Here is a 19,174-nt window from a genome sequence, read left to right on the forward strand (position 1 = left end):
AGACCCACTTCTTGGCTGGGCGCAGTTTTCCCGCCGCTGCACCAGCCTGGTGCCGGCCCTGGCCGTTTCCCCGCTGCTTTGCAGTGGGAGCTGTGACCGCAGAGGTGGGTGTGACATGGGGGCTCACTCCTCCACCAGGACTGTGTGAGGAGGTGGAGTGTTGGCAGCTGCCGAGGCTGCCCCTCAGCCCGGGCTTGCTCCGCCTGGGTGCTGGGAGCAGTGATGGTGGTCGGTGCATGGTTGGCGCTGCTGCTGGTGGCCAATTGCTGGTGGCTTTGAGGAGGGATGTGGGCACAGTTTTGCCATGGGAACAGGGAAGCGGCTGGAAAATCCCTGAAAATCCCACTATTCTTACCTCTGGGAAAAGTTGCTGGGCCATCACAAAAGAGGTGCAGCTCCTGTCTGCAGCAAGCTACTAGGACCAAAGGCGGAGAGGGACCCCAAATCTCCATTTCTGATGCCCCCGTCTCCTAGAGCCCTGCAGCAGTTCTGCCTGGCCGTGGGCTCTCCCTCCACACTGTGCTGGGCAGCCGTAATGCTTCCAGTCCCTCTGGTCCGCAGAAGTGGTTCTGTGGTTTGGGGCCATGCCGCTGCAGGCTGGTGAGATGGGGCAGCGCTGCCTGCGGGAGGGCCATGCCACTGCACATCACTCTATCTCCCTGCAGCGGGGTGACATGAATGAGCACGGGGTACCACCGTCCTGGCCCCTGGTGGGGTGTGCTACACCCTGATAGCTGCTTGCTTCTGACACTGAAACTGGTCAATCCCTCCGAGCTTGAAGGGCCAAACTTGTGGTTCGTTGACGTGGTGCTTCCAGATTGTTACAGTGAAGAGGTGGGACCTGGTCCTGCTTCCTCCTAGGTCAGTTCCTTGGACCCCAGAAGGGGAGCAAGCTGTGGTGTTTCAACATCTGCAGCCTGCTCTGGACTCCCATGTCTGGGGTTTGCAGGCAGGGGCTCAGACTGGTCCTGGTTGGGTTTGTGCGAGGAGCAGCAGCCCCAAAAGCCGCTTTTGGCAGTGGGGTTTGGATGTGCACCCTCTGCCCCAGCCCGGCGTGTGACCCAGCCTGTGGCACAGCTGGATGCTTCCTCCCAGACTACAAGTGGCCAGCTCCCCCTTTGTAAGCTGGAAGCCATGTTCACACCCTGCCCGTAGGGACTGGTGGATTGGTGTGCCCCGGGAAGATACAAAGAGATTTTCTAGTCTGGATACGGTGCAATTATGGCTTTCTTAGAGCAACAGGGGTGAAATAAGGCATTCTTCCCCAGGCAGTGGTGTGTGCTCTTCTCCAGACATCAGAAATACCAAACAGCAGTGCACAAGGACAGCTTTTTCCTCTGCTGCACTGCCAGCCCGTCCCATGCCACTCGTGCATCACCAGCTGCCCGGGACGTCTCTGCAGGGCTACAGCCGTGCTGTTGTTCCTCCAGTGTCTTGTCAGATCAGGGCTTTGGGGAGTGAAAAAACCCAGCGGTGCTGCCGCATATGCACGTACCCAGCGCAGGAGGAAGGTGGGGTTGCAGACATAGGACAGTGTGGAGTGGTGTGGGGAGGCTGAAAAATGCACCTTGGTAGGACGTGGAATGAGAAGAAGGAGCTTTGGCTGCACTTGTAGGAAGGAGAAAAGCTGGGACCATCACTGGCATCCTCTGCAGAGGAGGGATGCTCCAGGGGCTGTCCTCCCCAAGGTGCAGAAGTGAGGCTGAAGCAGAGGTGCGCGTTTTTGAGGCAGTGGTGGTAGAAGAAAGGGGCTGGTTGTGTGAAGGCAAGGGAAATGTGAGGGCACAGAGGGTGCCGGAGGAGGAATAAGCTGAAAGGGCTAAGTTTAATGCAAAGGTTAGGGAGGAGCATAGGAGACAGGTCATTGCTGAGAAGCCTTTGGTCCAGAGGACTCTAGTGCTGATTCGTGAAGGGCCGGGTGAAGGGACAGAGTCGCTAGCAGCTGGTCACTGGAAGAATGTATTTGACCCACTCATCTGCAAGAGGTTTGTATGGGGGATCCTTCAAGGTGACAGAGTGTACTCGTGCCTCACGCAGGTTGCATCCTCAGAAGAAACGTGTATTAACACAAACCTGCTAATATGGGGTTATCCATGTAAATTAACTTCTGTTTGAGTGAGAACTGAGCAACAGAGACACAAACAGATATATCTGACCCGAAGTGCTGAGCTCGTGGAAAATACCAGTTTGTGTGCTGGGTTCCAAGAAACTTGCAAGAGGGAGAAAGACGTGCTCACTCAGGTCAGCTCTTGTTTCCTTAAAAAAAAAAAAGTTAACTTTTTGATTTGGTCACTCAAAAAAATCTTGGGGTCCTGGGTTGCCCTACATTGCTTCAGCTCTGCACAGCTTCTGCATTGACTTAGTCTGCAGAAATACAGCGGGGATCAGCCTCAGAGTCATTGTTGTTCAGTTTATCTGTTCCTATTGCTGTTCTTCACTTGAAGTCGTCATCCTCCAGTTGTTATGGGCATGGTTACGATCTCACAAATAAGGGATTAAAACTTAAAGTGCAGATAGCAACAGGGAAGGGAGAACTTTGAAAGGAAACTTCCCAGTTTTGTGTGAATGATCCTGACAATAAGAAATCATGGAAAAAGGCAAACGAAGATAAGCTTTCTGCCGTGTACATGGAAGTCCATCTGGATGTATGGATTGGCCTCACCTGCTGTAGACTGCCATAGCTACATGGACTTTTACAGGGCTACAGGACAGAAACAAGCTGATTTCTGAGGACTTGTGCTCATTTACAGTAGCTTCAGCTAATGAGATAAAAAAATTCCCGTGAGATGAGAGAGCATCCTTACAACAGTCAGGTGATTTATTTTTAAATAATTTGGATTTAGAAACAGTTGGCTACAAATCCATCCATTAAGCAAACACTTTTATTTACGTGCACTTTATTTCTTGTGAGATGATGAGGAAATGCAGCATTACCAAGACACCCCATTCCCACCTGCTCGTTAGTGTGTGTCTCTTCAAGTGCCACCACTGAAATAAGGAGAGTTCAGATTAACTGGCACGAACATTTTTTGCTAACAAGCAAGTAACTTGCACTCAGCAGTTACAGCCCCCAGTTACTCTACAAAATTTCCTCTTTAAGGAAATCCTTGTTACATATTGATGAGTTTGGCTTTGGTTTTATAAAGAAAGCCCATTTTGGTGTTCTCCGAGAACACTGGTGGTAAGCACAGACCCACTTATTGAGCATTTTGAATGCTTAACAGCCCCATGTAAATGGGTATTGCCTTTAAAACTGACTGAACAAAGGATTTTTGAGTTCTGTATTGCATCTACTTTTTGTCATACAGGCAAAAGCTCTTGAATAGTACATTTATTATCGCTAAAATGCCTTCTGTTTCTTTTTCCAGGCAACTGAATACTCAGCCATGGCATCGTTAGCTGGTGGATTAGATGACATGAAGGCCAATATAACCAGCCCTACTTCTGCAGATTTGGGAGCGAGCGTTCCCGGGCCTCAGTCATATCCTATTGTCACAGGTAAGCAATTTTCCAACGCCGATAGGTGGTGTGAAGTGTGTGTATGTGTGTGCGCGTGCACATTGCAGGGTGATGCCCTTTATGGATGAGTTGTGTCAGATGTGGAGTCATTTACTCAAAAAGTCTCTTTTTAACTGCCATTTCATAGCAGCTTTGTTGAAAGTCAGGTGCATGGCTTGTATAAATCAGTAGTGTTTGCTTGGAGCCAAGAGACAAAGCATCCATCCCTCTTGTCCAGGACGGGATATGCCCCTCCACCCCAAGCGTGCATCCTAAATACCAAGATTTAACAGAAAAGCAGAATGCTTGCCTCTGCTTTTGGGCTTTGTTGCTTGTTTTTCATAAAGGCGCCTGGCATGTTTGACTGGATGGGGTTTTTATGACAGTTCAAAGTAGCTTGAATTTTGGATGCTTTTGATTCGTACAAATGCTCGTGTTTTATACCATTTCTGGAATTGTAATTGTGCACTAAGGCTGAGCATTTAAATGAAAAGCAAAGCTTGTTTGTTCAAGGAATGCAGCATCACCTGCATTTGTTTAGCAGGCATAGGGTGAGAGCTAAGGAACAGCTAGAATTTGATAAATGCTTTGGTCACCTAGTTATTTGGGACTGACCACATCACTTGGAAGGAGATTGCCCAAATGGCAAGAAAATGATGAAACTGTGTCCCAAAGGAATTGTGGGAACCAGAAAAAAGGGATTTTAAGATTTAAGGCTCTATGTTTCCTATGTGTGTTACCTCTGTGTGTTACTTCTGTCCTTGTGTCTAACCTGTGTGGATTTCATCATTGGATTTTCTCTGTTTTGCCAAAGATTGGATTTACTTGTTTATTTTGTTGCTAAAAGGGAAGGTGGTACAGTTTTTAGTATAGTATTATCGTGTCTTGAAAGTGCTACAACCTCATCTAGCAGGAGAGCAGTTTTGAAAACAAACGTTGTTACAAAATTGTTTTAATCCAATGTAGCATCAGTCTTTGGCTCTTCTTGCCAAAAGTTTAGGAGTATTGAAATGAAATTAGAGAGTTACATGAACTGTAAGGAAATCCTCAAAGTGGGAGGGGAGAGATTTCTTGAAATAGCTGTCAGGTAATGGGTAGTTTGAGAGGTAGACTCATAGATAAGAAAGGTGTCTAGGGCTGGATGGATGGACAGAAAGAGGGACTTTTTCGGTATTTGTGGCTTATAGCAGGTAGGGAGAGAAAGCATATATATATATATAGAGAGAGGTTTTTTTATATATATATAAAAGAAGGAACATGAACTGTCATGTTTGGGGTCATAAGCCATCTGTACAGCCTATGAAAGTTGAAAAGAAATGTCTCCTAAGGCAAATTATTCTGTAATTGTTTGCTATAGAGCTCCCTGCATCTTTCTTTGAAGCCTGAAGTGCTGCTCATTGCAAAAGACCCAGGCTGCATCGGCACATCATGGGTGTCCTGTTGCCCTTTGTTCATCTTCTGGGTGTTTGTCTCTTGCTCATCCGAGTCCATGCCCCTGTGACAACCCTGGTGCCCTGTTAGAGGCACTTGTGCTCTGCTGATGAGTGCAGCCCAGCAGCACCTCGGACCGGCGAGCGGGTGCTGTGAGCATCGCTGTCTGGGGCTCTCCCAGCCAGCAGCAGCCACAGCTTACAGTGCGGAATGGGAACTGATGGGAGCCATGTCTTGAGGGGGAAGCAAAATAGCAGGAAATTACTGAGCTGCATTATCAAGGAGTGAAAGTTAGGAAGGCAAGATGATAGAGAAGCTGAGTGCTTTCTCGCTTCTGTCTTCTTCTAAGGAACTGTCTGTCCAAGATCTGCACCTGGCCAAAATCAGGTTCAGCCAAAAGCTGTTTTTTTATTTGATGCATCAGCAAAGCTTGTTCTTTTACTCTGGTTTAAGCACTTCTCGTGCTTCTTACGTTACTATTTCCTTAGAGTTTGGTGCGCTGACTGATCGCATTTGTTAGAGCAAAACTGACTACAGAAATCATAGAATCATAGAATTGATAGAAATGGTGCTGCAGAGCTTGATATGGATTTTGCGTGGATTCTCCCTGTGACAATCTACGGTCGAGCAAAAGTTCCAAATGTTAAATTTACTAGTTCTCATCAAAAACATGGAACAGGCTTTATATAAGAGAAGCAAACCTAGATAAAACCTGCCATTGGTCTTAAATTTGACAGGGTGAGAGATATAACAGAACACGTTTTACAAGGCAGTAGGTATTTATATCTTTAATTTGATATTGCTGTAGATTTTTCTAACACCTGCATTCATAAAACTTAGATTTACATGAGCATATCAAAACCCTGTTAAAATCTATGCCTTTTGATACATTTTTGGAGAAGGTTTTCTGACTGTTATCCTCCCTTTTCCTTTCGTAACACCTGTAGCAACTATTTTGTGCTGCTCATGCTCTGGGAGCGCCCAGGAGCCTCCAGCACGATCTGGGCCTTATAGCCCTGGGCATATACAATATGACCAAGTCGTGCTCTCTGCCCTGAGGTTTCCTAATGAGCTGAGGGGACTTGCAGACCATCGGGGGCAGGAAGATTTAAGCAGCGAGCCGTACTTTGTAATGTGCAAGGCATGTAAGTTATGGCGCACTTGGTGGTGCACTTCTCACCATAGCTCTAGACAGACTTCTCCGTTTTCTCCCAAGATTTAACTGATTTTTTCAGTCATGCCTCTTTTCCCACCCCATTTCCTTGGTGGGACAGGGGATTCAGAAGAGGAGACACATTTATTGACCCTTTTTCACTTGTAACCAAAACCTGCATATTGCTACTGGCCTTTCATCTGTAGTAGATACCACTGAAAATTAGGAGGAGCTGGGCAATGATACACAACGGTGGTTATGAGAGCGAGCTCCAACAAACATTTGCTAACACATCACGTAGTCTGCCTTCTGGGAACTTTTTTGTTGCCTGTGCTCTGACCAAAGCTATGGTAAAATTCAGTGGTTTAGTGTTCCTAAGCTGGGGCTGGGGTGAGTGGTTGGGGGTAGGCAGTAGACAAGGCAGGCAACACCTGGAAGAAAGTTAGCTTTCTATCAGCCCCGCTTTGGTGGTCAGGAACTGACTCGCAAGAGAAGTCCTGCCAGAGCCAGGTCCTGGACCTCGGCCCCTTGTCCAGCAGGCAAGAGCCCGCTGGCTCGCAGATCCGTAATGGCATTTCTCCTGTGAACTGCTCCTCGTTGGAGGAGAAGTGGCCAACCTGAGCTCCAGTCTTTTCTTGAGATTCAGAAAGTTGGGTTGCTTTTAATTTCTTCACCCTTTTTTGAGAGTTTCCACTCTTCCTTGCTCCAGACAGTCTGTCCTGTGATGTGTCCAAGCAAACTGAGAGCAGGAGACTGAAAGCCTTGGGGGCCAACTTGTTTTGGTCATGCTAGCTAGTATGTTTTCAGCTGTAAAAGTGAGGGGTGCCTGGATAAAGCTCCACAAAATGTCCAAAGCCTGTTTCGGGTGGTGCTAATGGCTTGAGAGTTTGACCTCCCTTCACAGTTGACATTCCAGCTTATAAACACTTTTGTAACACCTTCACTGTCATGAGACCAAGAGCTGCTTAAAACACTGGCAAGCGAGCTGTAGTATCCAGAAGAGTCTGTTGGTGGGAAACGTTGTTTGTATCAGGAACTCTTCTGGTGTGTGTGAAGCAGAGGTGTGAACGTGTGATTGTATGACATTTCAACAGAGAGTGGGGCTATTGGTGGGCGTAGGGCTGAAAAGCTGCATTTCTAGGGGTAAAGAACTTGAAATATGACATACGGGGTTTGAGCTAAGAACACTAATGTCCTTTTTCTGTATCTGCCGTTCAAGCTTAATCAGTTTTTATGAGAAAGTCTGGAGACTTTCTGGGCTGCCATTTGTGAAGAGACCTAAGTCTAGTTCATTTTGTCAGTCTTAAGTCTGTAAGACAGATCGTAAAAGAATTTAATGCAAATAAAGCTGAGAACAGAGGTCCTAAGTGAATTATGATCACAGTCTTTCATTGTTCTTGTTGCTGGGCTGTGGTGTGGGCAGCAAAGCAGTACTGAGGGTTGAGATGCAAAAGATCCTCTGTGATCTGTTGGTAGAAAATGTAAGATTTCTATTTCTTAGCAAGCTGGTAGATCAAAACATTTGGGATACTGTTTGAAGATCAAGGGATTTCTTAAGCATTGGCATTCATGCCAGCACTTGCTGCTAGAATATGTCTAAGGAAAAATTTAGTGACGGTTCTCAGTACTGCTTCGTCCGCCAACTCCATTGTGTTATGGACCACCAGCCAAAGCTCTGATTAGAGAACCACTCGATTTTTCTCCATCGCTTTTATGCCACATTAAATATTAAGTTTAAAAAAACCCCTACCCTTACTGCTTGCTGCCACGGTCCATAAGTGCTCTCTCCATTTACAAGCCAATGACATGTGCCCAGCTCGTTACTGCTGTAGTCAGCAGTTTCCAAGCAGCCCGTGATTGTTACTAATTACCTGCAGATGCATTTTCCCTGCTCTGGCTTGCTGATTTCAGCGTGGTCGGTATCACTTTGAGAGGACAAAGTCGTGCTAAATTGACACCTTCGTGTGGCTCTCCAATACGGCGCCGAGGGCAGATGGAGAAACCTGCGGGCAGCCCTGGCTGCAGCCGGCTGCGGAGTCAGTTTGCGTTAGCAGAGCCAGGAGTGACTGTCAGCCAGCCTCACCCAGAGCCAGAGACGCGCGTTTCACTGTAGTGGGATCTGACCTGAGCTCTATATCGCTCCGTTAAAAGAAGCAGCACAGAGCAAAGCATTGGCAGTGGGCTTTGGTTTTGTTCCTCTGCCAGATGTCGGAATGTGGGAGCCTGGTCTTCTCCCACGCCAGGACATCTCCACCGCAGCTTGCCTCCCTTTGCTCACCTGCTCTGCCAGGTCGCTGCCAGGGCTTCCAGCCTGATGAGTGTGTTCTGTTGGAGCTGTACTGATGCAGCACAGGCTGTAGTGCATTTCGCAGCTTACACACCTGTGCAGGGAGAGACTGAGACTCTGCCAAATACAGGCAGGTTATTCCTTATCCTCCACATTCAACCTTGTAACTACACCATGGAAGGAGTGTTACTTGATGTGCTCTTTCGTGGGGTCAGCCTTGGAGAAAATGGTCCCGTAGAGCCAAATGCATTGGCTTTCCTGCACATTTTGTACGCACATCAAAAAGGTGAGAAGAAACAGAACAAAACCAGAAGCAGAGTCAGTTTGTCATCTGGAGGAATGGGGAAGGAGAGATATTCTCAGTGGCTGTCATCTTAGTCACCTGCTCTGGCTTGCATTGCTGGACTCAGCCACCAGACATAACTGATCCCAGACTTCGGGCTGAACTGAACGTAGAGCGAGTGGAGCAAATGCACCTGTCTGAGCAGACTCCTCCACTCTTGGAGAGATCAGCTTGACTTTTTCCTTAGTGTAGATGCATCCAGCACGTTATATGTAGTGTACTATGCCAGGTAATTATTTCTTCATAGGTGGCACAGGTCTGTGGCTAATGCAGGAAACAGGGATATGTTTAACCTTCCATATTCCTGCATATTTTGTCAAATTTTTGTAGTTTGGAAACAAAAATGCTAAAATGGGATAAATGCATGTCAAAAGACGAGCTGTTTCTTGCTACTGTTCTGCTGTAACATACAGTTCTCAGCTGGCCTCTCAGTGTGTTTTTGCTTAGGAGTGCTCAGTCTCATAGGAGAAATCTGTTTCCTGACTCTTCATCCTGCTTCGTTCATCCCGTCATGCTGTGACTGCAATTTATGAGCCCCTGTTTCACCAGGTTGAATGGCAGATATTGTTGGTCACCTCTGAAGCTAGGCACGAGATGGTGGCACTGCAGTTGGGCTGGAAACCTTTCCAAAAATGGATCATCCCTGAGCAGTTCAGTGTTTGCAGCCAGCATGGATTCTGATGCCTTCAAAAGGAGGAAAAGAACCACTTCTTTAAAATCCCAGGCTGATCTCTTGCCAGGATTAAACACTGATAATATTTAGCATTTAGCTCAATGCAATCCGAAAGGATGACTTGATTTTTTTTAACAAGAAAACAAGTGGCATGTAGGATGCAGGTCACCTCCAGAAGAACGGCAACAGGTCCTTCCCAGCCTGTGGATGGAGGATTCATCTGAGCAACCCTAGGCACCAGCCTTTGGGTGGAGGAGTCTGGAGATGCCTTCCTCTCTCATAGGCTAGAGCTTAGGCTCTGAGTTTGGACTAGACATCTGCTTTTTGCATTACCCAAATTAGGGGGTCTTATAATACACTTGATCACGATAATCCTGATCAAAGGGTGCTTTGAGCTTCGGTCTCCAGCTGACTCCTGATTAGTGAGGGTCAAGCACTTTTTGAGCTGATGCTGAAGAGGGATCCTACGCAAGCGACAGGACCAGAGTGCACCTAACAGAGAGCAAGAGCGGGAGCAGACAGCAGACACAGCAGTTTGTGCAGAAGGATGCAGAGAAGGGAGCAGAAACTCTGTGTGCATGCTTAGAAGTGGTGATGGTGTGCCCTGCTAGAGCTGGGAGTGTTTGCACTTGCGAAGGGGAGGCTTGCAGAGGGAGCCTTCCCTGTGTGCATCAATACTTGATGGAGGGCGAGCAAAGCAAATGGAAGCAGACTCTTCTTGGTGGTGCCCAGTGACTGGGCAGGAGAGGCCACGGGCACAAACTGAAACACGGGAAGCTCCTGCCATTAGGGTGGTCAAATGCTGGCACAGGTTGCTCAGAGAAGCTATGGAGTGTCTGTCCTTGGAGCTGTTCAAAAACCATTTGACATGGTCCTGGGCAGCCTGCTTTAGGTGACTATGCTATGAGCAAGAGAGTTGGACTAGCTGAGCTCCTGCCATTAGGGTGGTCAAATGCTGGCACAGGTTGCTCAGAGAAGCTATGGAGTGTCTGTCCTTGGAGCTGTTCAAAAACCATTTGACATGGTCCTGGGCAGCCTGCTTTAGGTGACTATGCTATGAGCAAGAGAGTTGGACTAGCTGAACTCAAGAGTTGCTTTCTAACCTCAGCTACTCTGTGTTTCTGTGGTAGGCACAGTGTTTCCACATTGCTGGGTAGGAGCTGTGTGTCATTGTCTCTTGGTGGGATTGTGCCCAGGGTGGCTCTAGGACAGTCTGCAGTCCATGCAGCTAGGACCACTGGTACCTTCTGAGGGTCTGCCTGTACTGGGATGTGCCTGAAAGTGGAGCAGGTGCGTGAGGAAGCTTTCCGATCCATTTATTTTGCTCTCTCTGTACATGTGTTTAAAGGAACATGCTTTAGATACCACAAAACATGGAAGAAAAGATGATGTTTTGCTTTCCCTTGTTTAATTTTGTTTGGTTTTGGGTTTTTTTTGCCTTTTTCCTTTTTTTTATCCTTCCTCATCCCTGGCTTTCTACCCACCCAGCAAAGATACAAGCTCTAAAAAGCTTTCCCTGGGATTCTTGACCTGACTGAAGCTCTCTGATGAACACTGTAAGGGCTGTGTCCCTCTGGGAATGGCTGGGAGAGTGTCAGGAGAAGAGGGGACATCAGGGCAGTCTAAGCAGCTTGGAATCTGGCCTATTTCTTTTTATGGCTTTGGAAATTAGGTATCTTAGGGGTACACCAGAGGAATCAAGAGTTAAGTCTTAGTAAGAAGCTGCAGGAGTGGGGTGTGGTGAGGTGTGTAGGTCTAGGTAGGGTATTTAATCAATGTGGATAGGTAAGGTGGAAAATGGTCACAGGCTGAAGCCTTTGGTGAAGGTCTGGATGGACCCTGAAGGAAACGCCGCCCTCTTCTGCTGTGTCTTGGCTGGATTCTGAGTGCTTGTCCCACATCAGAACCAAGTCACCACCCCTTTCCAAGTTTTACCTTCTCTTTGCTATTGCCAAGCTGAAGATAGAAGTTTAACTGATAAACAGTGCTCTTTCTTTAGCACTGCTATGCTCTCTGGAACTGGTGCTGAAAGGAGCCAAGAAAGGGCTGCTTCTCTTTTGGCCTAAGCCTTATTTGATCTGCCTTTTATGGACCATTTTTGATGATGATCTGAGACAACTAAATATTCTTTGTGTCCAATAGAAACAATAATGTGAAGCTTAGAAGCAGAAATAAAGCTCCCAATACATGCCTTTGAGGCATACGTAGTGAAATAGGACTCTTCACTCTTTCTTGCACACCTGATGTTCACAGTGAAGACAACTATTATTTTAGAGATGCAAAAATATGGTACAGGATCAATATTTCACTAATGTGAAGTCCAAAAGTGCCTTAATAATGCTGGGAAATGCATTGTGAAATCTGCCATTGGTGATTCCTGGGGGGCAAAGAGGACGTTTATTTTAATTTGTATATTGCTGTAGTAAAAAAAAAAAATCAATCAAAAAATCTTCTATCTAGTTGATTCCGCAGTTGTAGTTTGTTTATTGTTGTGAATTTAGGTCTAACCCCCAGTCTTGCTGACCACAGTGAAAGAACCTGGTTTCATTAGGAAACACTATTTATCCCTTAAAAGCATTTGCTACTTTGCATTTTAAGAATGACGTAGCAGTGGACTCTCTTCACTGATTTCTCACCATTTTGGACGTCAGTGGCTGGTCATCCCTGTGGCAAGATCTCCAGGTGGAAAGGAGAAAGCACCTGGAGAAGGTGACTTATCCCATGAATTTTTGGATATAAAGTTAGGGATCCTCATCAGAGGGTGCCTGTTTCTTTCCAATGACTATTGAGGGAACGAGCTTAATCTAGATCTGCATGGGTGGGATGGACCTGCCCTGTGGAGGGGAAGGAGGGTCGGATGAAGGTCCTGGAGGGAATCATTATCCAGCTGATGTTTGCTGAAATATTGGTAAGTGACAGTTTTACAGCTGTGTTTTCACTAGCTGAATGAAAGGATTTCAATTACTTTGATTTCAAGTTAAAAATTTTTGCAGTTTTTTAATGAAAAGTAGTTTCAGAGTGAACAATTTATACTTCCTGTTCTAACTCTCTGAAATAAGAGTAATGTAACATTTTCACAATTCCTTCTTCCTTTTTTTTTCTTTTTTTTTCCCCCTAAAATCAACACAGTTTTGAAGAAAGTAAAGAAAAGGTTTGGTTTTGTTGAAATTGCTTTTTCTTCTGGAAAAATGCTTTGTTAATTTTTTTGTTAGCTAATTGTAATAGCAATAATAAAAAGTCTTCTTCTGAGGCCATTATGTTTTGGTCATATAATCTGTCTCTACGTGGAAATGTTGATCAGTGTTTAAACATTATCAACAAATTATACTTTAATTTCTGTGGGACTGTTTTGAAGTGCAAATTGGTGTTGGTAGATGGCTGGTTTCTAGTGCAGCATAATGCTAGATTTACAGCTTAGTCTCTACATTTAATAGATAAAAGTGCAGATGCATTTTCCAATAATCTATTCGTCACTCCCAATAGGGCCTGTCATGTTAAAGACTTGAAAAAAGGCCACATAAACTCCTGTGGAAAGGCAGCCAATCTGAAAAACAAAAGTGTCATTTTTAATGACAGGACAGAGTCTAACTGAAACACTGTTGAATTTTTCCATTTTTATGAATTCTTATCTAGCCATTAAAAAAGAACAAGTGCATTTGAGAAAGCAAACGAGGCCACTTGTACCCCACTAAGACCCAGGCTATTAACTGCCTCTTTTGATGATGTACAGCCTGACTCTGTTGGGAGTTTGGCTGTGGATTTAAATGTTGAATTTAACTATGGTAAACATGTTTTGCTGCAAAGCATGTATAATAACAATTTGCATTTACATAGCATCTTTTACTTAAGGATTTTGCAATCTCTAATTAATTAAATCTGTTTCCCCCTGCCCCCAGTACCGCTGTGGTATGGATAATAAATACAATTTTAAATAGAACAGCCATGGCAGCAGGATTAAGACAAGAGGGTTCTGGTGCCCCCGCGCTGGTCCTGATTGTGGCAAGGCTGGGGCTTGTTCTGCAAACACGCTGAGGAGCCTCGGCTCGTGCTCAGCCTGGTCTGAAACGCCCTGAAAAAAACTGGGCATCAAACCAACTCTGAACGAGTGGGTGGAAAACGCTTTGCTGGCTCCACCTGCAGCGTCTCCCACCGGTGTTTGGGTCCTGAGGATGCTCACCCATGGCTGTGCCACCACCGTGGCAGCTGGGGCTTCTGGTGCACAGAGCTGGCAGGGCGGCTCACCGCCTCTCTGCTTTAGGGCATCAACGGCCAATCCAGTCCACAGACGGCATTTTTCGCTGCCAGAGAAATGCAGTAAATCTGTCATAGATCTCCAAATTGGAAATAAAAAAAAAAAGAAAGGAAAACACTCCAGTTAGCATAAATGCTTCCTAAATTGCTTTTTTTGGCCTGCAGCAATAGCAAAACATCTGAGAATGTCTGTGCAAGCCACCAAAATGATATTTCCAGGTGGGTAGAGGGATGCGTTGGCGTCTGTGCGTATGCATGGCACAAAAATAAAGTCTAGTGGTAATCCAAGTCAGGCTACAGATACCATTTCTAGGACAAGGTAACTGTTTTGATGACAGCAGTTGAAGACACCTCCAAACTTGGTACACCACCGATGATAGGTTGCCTTAGTTGGCCAAATATGAGTTACTTCTCGTCTGATACCTGACCAGTTGGGAGATTCTGTGTATTTACACAGGGGACAGTGAGTTGTCAGGCCAGCAGTTTGGGAAGTGAGTAGAGGGAACGGTAAAACAGAGACAATTCGAGGCATATGTGCACCACTGGACGATGGAGAGTGTGCCACGAGGACACTTGCTGTCTGCCATCAGCTTGCACTGTCATACCATCACCTAGAAATCAGAACGTGACTTTTTTTTTAATCTAGGAGAAACTTAGGAGGACCCACAAAAGAAAAGCTGCAATGTGTAAACTGTTCCAAATTGGATGAGCACAAAGCCTGGTGGGCAATGCTGCCTCCGGGTGCTGAGCAGTGTAGGTGCTTCTCGAAAGGCTTGGCTCCGAGAAGACCTGTGGAGCTCAAGGGGACGGGCTCCCCAGCTTCATGCCGTGGTCTCCGGGAGGCCAGCAGAGATGGCTTCGTCGCAGAGCCAGGACTGGCTGTGAGCTGGTGCTGCCGGAGCTCCAACAGCTCCATGCCACTGACGGCTCCTTGCTGTTCCCAGTCAGAAACTGACAAAAATGCCCATCGCTGAGCCAGGGGAGAGAAAGCCAAAGGATCCAGATGTTTTAATGATGTTGCAGCACGTTTTGGGAGAAGGGGAACATCTTCTGTCACAGAGTAGGAAGGAATTGCTTATTTTCCCTACTCTCTTCTTTGAAAGAGCTCTTCCTGTAGTTCTGACCCTGGAAAACACTGTGTTGTCTATTAATAGAGACTTTATAAACCCATTTGGGGCTTTTTTGTAATAGACCGTTGTTTCTTTATGACTTCGTATTACATCATGCCAAAAATGTGTGAATTTCAGGTTTTGATGTAATTTCTCATAAAAATGTTGGACTGTAATGAAAAAAAAAAAGAAAATGCAAAAAGCAAAATGCAGTGGAAGAAAGAAAATGTCACTGGCATTTCTTCAAAATACAAGTTGCCTGGTTTTGAGCTGCTTGATGAAACTGGCACATCTACCAAAAGTGAGGAATATCACTTGTGGAAATCCCATGAGAATCAGCAGGGACAGGGACTGCCTGTGCTGCCACGGACTTGACACCTGACTTGGGATTTTCACATAGATGTGTCTGAAAAGTAAATTCAGTGAGGGCATGAAAGGAGTGTTGGGGTCCCACTGGAGTTTTCCTTCTTTTCATCGTACATTCTTTGCAACAATCTAAATTCCTTGAGCTCAGCCCTGTGATGACACTGTACCTTTTGTGTGATGACACTTACCTACTTCTAAAAAAAGGCTTGTGCATCAGCAATATCCCTCTAAAGAGGGGACATATGTGGGTTATCCCCTGCCCAGCATGTTCCTTTCTGGTGGTTGTGGGTCCAGAACTGGTGGCCTCCCCAGAGGTTAGCATCCTCTGTGGGAAGGCTAGTCCTGGACCATCCAGGGCTTGAGGATCTGCAGGAGGATGGAGGTTGTGGAAGAGCGTGGTGGGAAGCCAGCAGATGCTGCTGCAGCTGCAATAATTGCAAAGTCCATAAGAGGTGTGGGATATTGGGGGATGTGGATGAGACTCCCTTTGTCAGCAAATCTGTTTTTTGGTGCTAAACAGCTTTTGCTGTTTTTTGCTGCTTTTGCTCCTTCTGTCCTTGTTAATATTGTAATAAAGATGGAATATGGATGCAAACTGTTCCCAGGCACTGATGTAGTCTTGAACAGGTCTGGTAGCTGTTCACTGCCGAGCAGAATTGTGTCCTATGCTGCCTGACCTGCCTATGCTAGCCAGTACAGGCAGACCCAAATGCGTCACAGTCTGGCTTGCTCCCACACTGGCACAGAGACAGAGAAGCTGGTGGGATAGGCACCAGCTCGGAACAAAGTATGACCTGGTCTTGCCAAGCCAGGGCTTCACCCAGCCTAGCCTGGGTGGCAGAGCTGCATTTGGACCCTGAGCTGGCTGGAGAGCATTGCCCCAGGTCGCCCTGCTGATCTCGCCCTGTGGAGCTGCGCTGGCCACTCCCCGACAAGCAAGGGGCAGCCGTCATACGAACAAGCAGGCACTGGCAATAAACTGTGTGACAGGGACACACAGGACAAGCGTCACACACGTCACACACCATACATAAACACACGTGTGGTGTGCAGGTGTGCAGAGCTACACCTCTGCTCTGCGTACCTTTGCCTGCGGCTGCTGGGGTCACAGCAGGAAGTGCTCCATGCATCTCCCACGTCCTGCCCTGGAGCATCCCCACGGCTTCATCCACCCTGGAGTAACCAGTGTTCATTCTGCTGTCAAATGTTTGTGCAGCGACCTCGGCATTGCTGAGTCTGGCTGCCTTCCCCAGTGCACAAGAGGTGCAGGCAGCTGCCGTGGCCTCTTGCTGTGAGGATGCACAAGGCTGGAGGAGGCACATCAGGTCTTGTGGAGGTGTGCAGAGGTGGGATCGCCACATCACGGCCAGGCACATGCTTGTCCATTGTATAAGGGTTCATTGCTGCTTAACAGGCTTGGGGATGCACTGCCGCAGGCTGCTTTGTGCAGCTCCCTGCTCAGGAGACAAATTTTGTCTGTACTCTGTCCAGGGTGTTCACCACCTGCAAGTCTCATCAGCCCAGGTTTTAATGGGAGAAGCTCTTAAGTTGTTAAGATATGAGTGGGATATTGGTGGGCCCTTCTGTGACATGGATAAAGTAGCTCTGTGACGCTCCTCAGGTGTGTTACGAATGATGGCTTTAGTACTGAAGCAGTGGTGAAGTGGACTCATCAGTGCCTTTGAGAATGGTGGGGACTCAGTAAAACCTCAGCTTGTTGAGGTGGTGGCTGAGGAGCAGGAGGTGACCCTGTGAGCCTTGACGGGGACACCTGCGCTGTGCCCTCTGCTGCCCTTCACCCCCGGTCTACCGCTGAGCTCATCTGCTGAGTCCCATCTCCCTTCGCCTGCAGCTTCTGGAAATGGACTGTCAGCCGTTCCCTGGAAGAGCTGCCTCCCCAGCAGCTCGGCTCCCCACACTGGCCAGCATGTGGTGGGCAGCAGTGCCTGTCCCCGTGCTTGGCCCCTTAGAGTGATGCAAAGCCAATGCTCTGGTGCATCACGTCACCCGAGGGTTCATACACAGCAGGGGTACCTCTGTGCTTTCCTCTGCAAGGTGCTGCCTGCAGACCCTCATTGAAGTGCTGCCTTTCTGTGGTGGCTCCTCCGAGGTCCTCTGGCTGCAGCAGACCTCTGGGGGGGGCTGCACAGCAGGCCTCTCCTGCTGGGAGGGATGCACAATGAACCTGCAGCCCTCGTGGCGGGGAGGGCACCGTCATTGCTGTGGAGAAGGTGCTCCAGTGCAGCATTAGCACCCCGTGCTCACCACCCTTCCTCTGGCCCGACTCTGGATCTGGCACCTCAGCAGCACAAAGGTGTCATAGGCAGCCGGGACCCACCGTGCAGGGATGTAGGGCTGGATAGGGGTGGGGAGGCAACGTAGCATTTGGTCACCCCTCCAGGACACGGTCCCAGCCTCTCCTCCCCCGTGGACCCCTTGGGTTGGTAGGGATGCCCCACAGCTTTGCTCAGCATCACACGTGCCCCATGGAGAGCAGGGCAGCTCTGCCCCCGTCATCAGAAGTGCTGTCCTGAAGGGACTCTTTTCTCTGACCTTTGTAATTATTCTTGTCCAATCTTTCTTCATGTTTTCTTTTAATTATTTTTCCCTTTCTTCTCTCCCTCTCTTTTTTCCCCCCTAAAACTCCACCACTCCTCTCCAGTGTATTAAGGATGTGAGTGAAATTGATGGCTGGAACGTCTCAAGTCTTTATGATGATGAATGACTTTCACTGCCAAAGCTTTTATTGTCTGTGATTTGGGAAGAAGGGGAGCTGATTTATCGTGGCCGACTGTCATGCCATTTAATACAGTTATAAATCCTGACGCCATGACGGGCACTGTGGGCTGGGGACCTCCTCTGGCCACTCTCCTGCTCCCCTTTTGTCTCCCTGCTCACTGTCCTCAGCTGTGCTCCTTGGAGGGGAGCAGGCAGGGGGAAGTTTGAACTGGGAGCTTCCACATGGAGGGTGACGGCTGAGGGCTGGGCAAGCTCTGAGCATCTCACCCAGACCCGGGCAGGCTGTGTGGGTCCCTGGCTCTCGGGACGGGTGGAGATGCCCTACAGCCCAGCCCTGGGCACCACTGCAGCATCCCCTGGTCCTGGCGCCGCGCTGGTGGGGCTGCTCTTGTCCTGCTTCAACGTGGCAGAAGGAGAATCTTCCACCGTGGCTTGGGAGCAAAATGCCATCAGCTGCTTTTAACGTGGAAAAGCCCTCAAAAAGATGTGTTACTTAATGTCTAAATATCCTAACTGCATTTTTTAACTGCATTTTAGGGACCCTGGTGTAATGAGGCAGGGCACCTGTAGTTTTTGCAGGCAGGAGCAATGTGGTGCTGCCTCTTATGGCTGATGCTGCTGTCAGCTGGCAAAGCTTTTCCTTCCCCAGGTGTCAGGGAGAGGCGACTAGCTGGTGGCAAAGCACAGGCTGAGCGCAGGCAGGGCCGGCGCGCTGCCTGCATTGCTCACTCGGCAGCCGGGTCCAGCCATGAACCCCAGACTAACTGACATCAGCACAAATGGCATCTGTCGGTGGCGGGGAGAGGGCGGCCACCCACTTTGGCCAGAAGACACGGCTGAGGTGGTTCCTGCTGGGGCGCGGGGAAGCCGCATTCGGTGTTGGATCTTGTCGAGTTAGGGAAGGTGCAAACACACAAAACCACGAAATGCCGCCAGAGCCACGTTGCTGTTTAACATCCACCCGTTGGGCTCTGCATGCACTGGGGGTGAGGCACGAGCCGCACTGCAGAGAAGGGGAAGGGCAGCGGAGGGGCTGCGCGGTCCCACAGCTAGGCCAGTTTTTTTTACAGAAAAATCACATTGGAGCATTTTTGGTCAACCCAATACTTTCCTGGGCAGAGATGAAGTATGTTCAGCACAGTAGAATCATAGAATCATAGAATCATTGAGGTTGGAAAAGACCTCTAAGATCATAGAGTCCAACCGGCAACCCAACACCACCATGTCCGCTAAACCATGTCCCTAAGTGCCTCATCTACTCGTCTTTTAAATACCTCCAGGGATGGGGACTCCACCACTTCCCTGGGCAGCCTGGTCCAATGTT

The 19,174-nt window shown here is 47.9% G+C and overlaps 1 protein-coding gene across 1 annotated transcript in view; it reads left to right on the plus strand.

Moving 5' to 3' along the window:
- The window catches only part of PAX5 (paired box 5), a 138,544-nt gene that overhangs the window by 67,676 nt on the left and 51,694 nt on the right, over positions 1-19,174 (plus strand). Inside the window, exon 7 of the mRNA XM_009280782.1 lies at positions 3,369-3,498. Coding sequence (XP_009279057.1) covers positions 3,369-3,498 — 130 coding nt within the window. The remainder of the gene's footprint in view (positions 1-3,368; positions 3,499-19,174) is intronic.

Source organism: Aptenodytes forsteri, unplaced genomic scaffold, assembly GCF_000699145.1.
Source record: "Aptenodytes forsteri isolate BGI_AS27 unplaced genomic scaffold, ASM69914v1 Scaffold203, whole genome shotgun sequence".
NCBI lineage: Eukaryota > Metazoa > Chordata > Aves > Sphenisciformes > Spheniscidae > Aptenodytes > Aptenodytes forsteri.